Genomic DNA, 9023 nt, shown 5'->3' on the forward strand with positions numbered 1-9023 from the left:
ATTTTTATATTTTTATTTATTTTTTTTCCTGGGCTAGATGTAATGCCCTTTCCTACCACCCCCAGCACAAGAGGCAAACGTGCTGGACAAGAACTGAAAAGCGGGACATCTAAAAGTCCCTAGGGCCATTTGTTAGGCCCATTTCCGGGGAAGCATCTGGTGATCTAAACGAGATGGAGCGGCTTCCACGGATGCACATCGTCGCTGACCTCAACAGGGAGAAAGACAGGGTACAGCGAATCCACGCCAAAGTACTACTGTACGATAAAGCACTACGTTTGGAAAGGAGCTCAGCAAGCCGGCAATAAAATGTGATGGCTTCCTTCCCCATGCCCCCAGTTGTGGCAAACACCAATGGAGTAAAAGATGCAAACTCCACCTCACGGACACGGTCACCATACTCCCTCTTCTTCTGCATCTCATGACGCCTATACACAGATGGTATTGAAACATTGCGGTAGCTTTGTGCGTTTGGGTGAAAAACCCTTACATCGAAAAAGGCACTTTGCCGCCTCCCCCAAAATCCGCGTGCATGAATGTCAGCCCTGGCATCATCTTGGCAGTTAGCTGATCGAGGGGTAAGTTCTTCGCCACTCAGGGATTGAAGTGGTGGCTCAATTGCAACATTAGTACAAACATTTGAAAGTAATTCAGCAGTTGTATCACGCAGGTCATTGTGGCGAACAAAGGTCAAACCACCATGTCGACAGATCATTGCATGATCAGCAGCGAAAGACGAGCCACACACACAGTGGCTAGGAGTATTCAGTAAAGTCCATCCATAACGCAGGTGAAGAGCATCCCAGAACTCCTGCTTTGTCAGATGGTAACCCTGGTCTTGCAGTGGTAAAGCCAGAAGCCAAGAAGAGGCTCCAGGTTCACTATTCAGATCAATAGCTCTTTGAAGCTGTGAAGAGAGACCATTTCTGATCTCAAGAGCCCGTTTCTTAGAAGCCTCACGCCGGTGTTGGTGAACCTGAGCCTTGATGGATCGAGTATCTGGGGGATGAGCATGTGCTACCTGACTAATAATCAAGTCTTTTAATGGTGCAGTAATTCGCAGGGAAGCATCAAACTGAGATTCACAGAAAGCTGTAGGGTCACCCATACCGAGCCCACCGAAACGACATGGCAGAGAGAACAACTCACGTTCACCGGTGGCGCATGCAACATGTCCAGTGCACGTGATAGAAGGAAAAAGTTTGAGTCTGATAGCATCCTCTAATGGCTGAAGTAAAGAACTAATGTTTGGAATGGTTCTCATCAGGTATACCCAGCGGCCCATCATACCATGGGTAAAAGCACAATATGCAGCATGTGGCCGACTACTTGCAATTCCAGCCAAGGCAGACACCTCAGCAGTCCAAGACTCAACCTTTGAAGCCACGTATTCTTCAGCGAAGTCTCTTGTACCCAGAGCCGCACCAAGGTGTCGCTGGCCACGAGCAGTGATCTGTATATTAGAATCAGCAAAAATAAATTGTCCAGTGGATAGATGTTCTGGCTTCACAATTAGGACTGTCTTCAGGGGCGGATCTAGGATTTATAAAAGGGGGGGCTAACTCAAGGTACTAATCTCTTGGGTAGAGGTGTGCGAAGCACACTTCCCAGCATGCAAAGCATGCTTGAACTAGGGGGGTCTGGGGGCATGCCCCCCCCCAGGAAAATTTTGAAAAATAGATGCTAAAATACTGCAATTTGGAGACATTTCCACATAAAATTCATAACATTTTCTGCCTGTAGATACTTTATATACTGCCTTTAGATTATAGGTATGGCTCTCTGACTCTGAAGTATTTTGCTAATGGAAAAGTTTGGGTAGGTACAGGCAACCAAGTACATGATGCACCCCTCTCACAATTGCACAACACTGAATAGGTGCATGTTAGAATAATAATATGTTTGAAAGTGGAAAATTTTGAAATTTGAACAATACAAGATTGAATCTGAGAGCATTTTCAATGGAAATTGTGTACCTGAATTAAGTATTGTCATACATATTAACTACGTACACAAGTAGATGAATGAAGCCCTTTAAACAGACCAATGCACTTCATTGTATATATAGGTGCAGGCAGATTTGGAAAAATTCCATAACAGAATCAACTACATGTTTCCAGTGAATGTTTTATTAGAGTAGTTAGCTGACTGCTCTATTAGAGTATCTCGATCTTGTACACCTCCAATGCTGATCTGGGTCCTTTTTGCATAAACTTTAGCATAAATCCACTGATAATACCTTGGAAAAACGTTTATAAGGTGGTTTTATGAGTATTTGTATTATTAGTGATCATATAATTATGCTAAGACAAAATTTCATTATAATACTCAGCATATTGATCAAGTAAAGCCTAAATATGAAGGGGGGGGCTTCAGCCCCCAAAGCCCCCCCCCCCCCCCCCCCCCCCCCTGGATCCGCCCCTGGTCTTGGTAGCATTTGTAAAATAAGGCCCCTATTTGGTGATTATTAGTTTCTCATCCACCGCCCGCATTCTTCTTAAGCTACCGCATGGTAAGCCATTATTTACTCTGCGCATGCTCAGAAGAACACGTGATACCAAACTGTTATAATTTTTGTTGATGAACGCTACAATTCACTATATATCACCAGGAGAACTGTTGTTTTCCTTAGCAAATTGCTGCAGTGCCAGTTGCAATCGTGCCCTTCCAACTAGATTTGGTGGTATAGGCATTGTTGCACCTGATTCTTTATCATCTATTGAGTTTTCTGCTTCAATGTATGTCACAGCACCCTTACGATCACTCATTTTATCACAGAATTTTGGCTATACTGCTGATACTCGTTGTAGTCTGCACTCCCGTAAGCTTGAAATTAAACAATCCAAGACTATCAATTTGTCCACTCTTTCTAAGGAACTGTTCTCTAAGCTTACTCCCACTCTTCAGAGGGCTGTTACTTTAGCACAGGAAAAGGGTGCTTCTAGCTGGCTTACTGCCCTACCTGTGCAGGAACATGGTTTCTCCCTACACAAGACTGTCTTTCAAGATGCCCTTGCTTTGAGGTATGGCTGGATGCCCTCTCGTACACCTTCCCACTGTGCGTGTGGTACCAACTTTTCTGTTGATCATGCCCTATCTTGTCCAAAGGGTGGATTCCCTTCAATACGCCACAACGAAGTGAGGGATATCACAGCTGAATTGTTATCTGAAGTGTGCCATGATGTGGAGGTTGAGCCTCATCTGCAGCCTCTAAGTGATGAAAGATTTCAACAGAAGACAGCCAACACTCAGGATGGCGCACGCTTGGACATTGCCATGAATGGATTTTGGGGTGGTCGTTATGAAAAATGTTATACGGACGTCAGAGTTTTTAACCCACTTGCACCATCTAACAGTGGAACCACCCTTCAGTCATGTTACAGGAAACACGAAATGACAAAGAAGAGAGCTTATGAGTTGCGAATCCGTGAAGTGGAACACAGTTCTTTTACCCCTCTAGTGTTCTCTGCTTCCGGGGGAATGGGCCATGAAGCCAGTGTTTTTTACAAGCGATTGGCGAGTTTATTGTCTGACAAATGGAATGACCCTTATGCCACAGTACTAGGATGGATTAGATGTAGATTGTCATTTTGTTTACTGCGTTCAGCAATCCAATGCATTAGAGGAGCACGATCTTCACAAGGTCGTTACATCAAAAGTGCTCCTGTGGCCTTGGTGCAATCAGAGACTCAGTTTTTGATTTAATTGTTTAACTGTTATTTGTATGTTCTAATCTTATTTTCTTTATACAACTTGAGAAAAAAAAAGCTCTATCGACTTCATCAAAGCAGGCTTTCAGTTGACTGTCGAAAAACAGTTGGCGATCACGAAAAGTAGAATCAGCTGGTAAAGGAAATGTTTGTAGTAAGAAAGAAGACAATTTGGACAAGGTCTGTACATCAGTGTGTTAATATTATAAAATAATGGCATAATGGTAATACCCTCCCGCCCGCATCATAATAATTAGAAAGGCTGGATGAGAAACTAATAATCACCGAATAGGGGCCTAACCATAATCAGGTCCAACAGAAGAGAGATGCTGCCACCAGGAAAAAAGTTTTGAGAGTGATCCAACAGCAGTAGCATCATCCGCAAACCATGCCTGAGAGACATCGGGCACTGTTGTACGGAGATGTCTAATCAAAGGTACAATTGCCAAAGCATACATGGCCATTGCAAGGGGGTCTCCCTGAGTTGTACCCTCAGTTGATTGAATTTCCCCCTCACCCACTACAAACAAACGAACAGGTGCACCATAAGTATTGTGCAAGACGGTTGCAAAAGATGGACAAAGAACTGAGATGTTGTGAAGCGCAGCCTGGCGATTAACACAATTAAAAGCATTGGAAGCATCAACAAGGAGAGCCGCTTCATGGAATGAGTTGAAAATTGCTATGTAGATGGAGTAACCATCGTAGGAGTGCCTTTTGGTGGTTTGAAAGGAATCGACATAAAGATCACGGAGATATGACACAAAACCCAACCTGTGTCACAATTACGCGATCGATTTTTATGAATAAAAAAGTATTAGTTTCCACACCTACTAGGCAAACCGCTTAGAGCAATGAGCTGCAAATCGGTGTATAGGTGGAATAATCTTCATAGAAAGTCCTTGCAGTAGTACAGAAGAATCGGATTACAAACCACTGAGTTATGATTCGAAAGCCAACTCCGTGTAGCAAATGCGAGATCGAGATACTCTAATAGAACAGTCACCCTAATAGAGCATTCGGCTAATTTATTTACTCCATTATAGAATTTTATTACATCACAAGTTATTCTGTAGGGAGTTCAGCTGCAAACAGTTAATCTTATAGACAGTTCAGCAAGAAGACAGTCACCATGAGGAGAGTTAAGCAAATATATCACTATAGAGATTCAGAACATTACAAGTCACACTGAAGAAAGTTCAGCTATAAACAAGTCATGCACTGTGTAGAGAATTCAGCTACAATTAAGTCACTCTCTAGAGAATTCAGTTACACAGAATTCAGCTACACACAAGTCACTGTGGAGAGAGTTCAGCTACAAACAAATTACCCTTTAGAGTGATCAGCTGCAAACAAAACACTTTGCAGGGTGTTCAACTGCAACAAATCAACCTTTAGAGTGATCAGCAATGAACAAATCATCACAAATCTACCTGTAGAGAGATCAACTAGAAACAAATCACCCTGAAGAGAGTTCAGCTACAAAAAATCACCCTGTAGAGACATCAGCTAGAAACTAGACACAATGTAAGGAGTTCAGCTACAAGCAATCACCCTGTAGAGAGTTCAGCTAAAACAAATCAACCTGCAGAGAGATCAGCTACAAACAAATCACCTTATAGCGAGTTCAGCTACAAACAGATTACCTGTAGAGAGATCGGCTACAAACAAATCAACCTGCAGAGAGATCAGCTACACACAAATCAACTTGTAGAGAGATCAGCTACAAACAAATCACCCTGTAGAGAGATCAGCTAGAAACTACACACAATGTAAAGAGTTCAGTACAAATAAATCACCCTGTAGAGAGTTCAGCTAAAACAAATCAACCTGCAGCGAGATCAGCTACAAATAAATCACCTTTTAGACAGTTCAGCTACAATAAATTACCTTGTAGAGAGATCGGCTACAAACAAATCAACCTGCAGAGAGATCAGCTACACACAATTCAACTTGTAGAGAGATCAGCTACAAACAAATCACCCTGTAGAGAGATCAGCTAGAAACTAGACACAATGTAAGGAGTTCAGCTACAAGCAAATCACCGTGTAGAGAGTTCAGCTACAAACAAACCAACCTGTAGAGCGATCAGCTAGAAACAAATCACCCTGAAGAGAGGTCAGCTACAAAAATCACCCTGTAGAGATATCAGCTAGAAACAAATCACCCTGAAGAGAGGTCAGCTACAAAAAATCACCTTGTAGAGAGATCAACTACAAACAAAACATTTTGCAGAGTTCAGCTACAAAAAAATCAACCTTTAGAGCGATCAGCAACAAACAAATCAACCTGCAGAAAGATCATCTAGAAACAAATCAACCTGCAGAGTGATCAGCTACAAACAAATCAGCTTGTAGAGAGATCAGTTACACACAAATCAACCTGTAGAGAGATAAGCTAGAAACAAATCACCCTGCAGAGAGTTCAGCTACAAGCAAAACACCCTGTAGAGAGTTCAGCAACAAAGAAACCACCATGTAGAGAGTTCAGCTGCAAACAAATCACCTTATAGAGAGTTCAGCTACAAACAAATCACTCTGTAGAGAGATCAGCTAGAAACTGGACACAATGTAAGGAGTTCAGCTACAAGCAAATCACCCTTTAGTAAGTTCAGCTACAAACAAATCAACCTGCAGTGAGATCACCTACAAAAAAGCACCTTGTACAGAGTTCAGCTACAAACAAATTACCCTGTAGAGAGATCGGCTACAAACAAATCAACCAGTTGAAAGATCAGCTACACACAAATCAACTTGTAGAGAGATCAGCTACAAAAAAATCACCCTGTAGAGAGATCAGCTAGAAACTAGACACAATGTAAGGAGTTCAGCTACAAGTATATCACCCTGTAGAGAGTTCAGCTAAAACAATTCAACCTGCAGAGAGATCAGCTACAAATAAATGACTTTATAGACAGTTCAGCTACAAACAAATTACCTTGTAGAGAGATCGGCTGCAAATTAATCAACCTGCAGAGAGATCAGCTACACACAAATCAACTTGTAATGAGTAGGGCTGAGCGATACTACCGTTTTAGCGATATATCACGATATTTTTAAAGTATCGATATCGCGATATTTTGTTATTAACTATCGTGATACCATGCCTGTACATTATTGTCATTAAAATCCATTTGCTATGCTGTATTAGGCTCAAGAATCCTTTAAGTCATAACCTGGTTACCCCTGCAGAGAGGTGTGAACACCATAACATAACTTCAAAGCATGTGTTACAATAACTGTTACTGTAAACAAGGATGACAGTGGCTAGTTTGATGCTACTTTTAAAGACTTCCTGCAGGAATACTGAGGAATACACTATGTAGCACCAGCTATGATCGACATATTTGTAAGTATCGTGAACTATTCAGTATCGTGAATAGTGGCTTTAGTATCGATCGTGATACTAAAATGGCAGTATCGCTCAGCTCTAGTAGAGAGATCAGCTACAAACAAATCACCCTGTAGAGAGATCAGCTAGAAACTAGATACAATGTAAGGAGTTCAGCTACAAGCAAAATCACCCTTTAGTGAGTTCAGCTACAAACAAATCAACCTGCAGTGAGATCACCCACAAAAACGCACTTGTACAGAGTTCAGTTACAAACAAATCACTCTGTAGAGAGATCAGGTAGAAGAATTCACCTTGTAGAGAGTTCAGCTACAAAGAAACCACCATGTAGAGAGTTCAGCTGCAAACAAATCACCCAGTAGAAAGATCAGCTAGAAGAAGTTACCTTGTAGAGAGTTCAGTTACAAAGAAACCATCATATAGAGAGTTCAGCTACAAAGAAATTACCCCGTAGAGAGTTCAGCTAGAAGAAGTCACCTTGTAAAGAGTTTAGCTACAAAGAAACCATCATGTACAGAGTTCAGCTACAAAGAAACCACCTGTACAGAATTCAAACAAACAAATCACCCTGTATAGAGATCAGCTAGAAGAAGTTACCTTGTAGATAGTTCAGCTGCAACAATTCACCCTGTAGAAAGATCAGCTAGAAGAAGTCACCTTGTAGAGTGTTCAGTTACAAAGAAACCATCATGTAGAGAGTTCAGCTGCAAACAAATCACCCTGCAGAGAGTTCAGCTACAAAAAAAATCACCCTGTAGAGAGTTCAGCTAGACGAAGTCACCTTATAGAGAGTTCAGCTACAAAGAAACCATCATGTAGAGAGTTCGGCTACAAAGACACCACCATGTAGAGAGTTTAGCTGCAAACAAATCACCTGTAGAGAGTTCAGCTAGAAACAAAATACCCTGTAGAGAGATCAGCTAGAAGAGGTTACCTTGTAGAGAGTTCAGCTACAAAGAAACCATCCTGTATATAATTCAGCTACATTTCAAGTCACCCAGTAGAGAGATCAGCTGCAAAAAAAAATCCTGTGGGTAATAATGGGCATGTAATAAATATATGTATATAATTTGTATAATTACTAATAAAATCAAAAATAATTGAAGTACTAAAATTCTTCTTTAAGTTCTTTTCTTCTTCCTGTGTTAAAGAAAAAAACACATGGGTTAAAAAAGCCCCAAAGCCAGCCATAGGCCGGCTTTGCAGTATACAAATACAAAAAGAAGTGATATCTAATCAAAAACAGCCAAGCTGTGAAAAAAGGTGCGGTCCCCAAAAAGGCCATGGTGAAAAAAGATGTGAAATCCAAGGTGGCGGCCAAGAAATGGCTGTGATTGTAGGTTAATGGTTACATTTTAATAACGACAATTCAGGTGAATTTTGTGCCGCTTGGTCTTGGCACCAAATTCACCTGAATTGTTGTTATTAAAATGTAACCATTAACCTACCATCACAGCCATTTCTTGGCCGCCACCTTGGATTTCACATCTTTTTTCACCATGGCCTTTTTGGGGGCCGCACCTTTTTTCACGGTTTGGCTGTTTTTGATTAGATATTCCTTACAGGAAAAATTTGCAGGTTGAATGCTTTGAGATTGAATTTGAGAACAATTTCAGTGGTGCATGCATACATGAATACAGTATTCCTCAGTGAGTGACATTAAGTACTGCAGGGGCGGATTCAGGGGTGGGGGGCTTTGGGGGCTGAAGCCCCCCCTTCATATTTAGGCTTTACTTGATCAATATGCTGAGAATTATAATGAAATTTTGTCTTAGCATAATTATATGATCACTAATAATACAAATACTCATAAAACCACCTTATAAACATCTTTCCAAGGTATTATCAGTGGATTTATGCTAAAGTTTATGCAACAAGGACCCGGATCAGCATTGGAGGTGTACAAGATCGAGATACTCTAATAGAGCAGTCAGCTAACTACTCTAATAGAACATTCACTGG

At 41.3% G+C, this 9023-nt stretch overlaps 1 protein-coding gene across 1 annotated transcript; it reads left to right on the top strand.

Annotated features, from left to right (window-relative positions):
• The first annotated feature begins 2736 nt into the window (after nucleotides 1-2736).
• On the top strand, nucleotides 2737-3730 carry LOC136259433 (uncharacterized). The gene has a single exon (XM_066052920.1). The coding sequence runs from the start codon at nucleotides 2737-2739 to the stop codon at nucleotides 3703-3705; it is 969 nt and encodes a 322-aa protein (XP_065908992.1). The 3' UTR covers nucleotides 3706-3730.
• The last annotated feature ends 5293 nt before the right edge of the window (nucleotides 3731-9023 follow it).

The sequence above is a fragment of the Dysidea avara genome, chromosome 6 (assembly GCF_963678975.1).
Source record: "Dysidea avara chromosome 6, odDysAvar1.4, whole genome shotgun sequence".
Classification (NCBI taxonomy): Eukaryota; Metazoa; Porifera; class Demospongiae; order Dictyoceratida; family Dysideidae; genus Dysidea; species Dysidea avara.

What these genes read in the sequence shown, in the direction of transcription:
- LOC136259433 (XM_066052920.1), top strand. Translation starts at nt 2,737, where the DNA reads ATGTATGTCACAGCACCCTTACGATCACTCATTTTATCACAGAATTTT.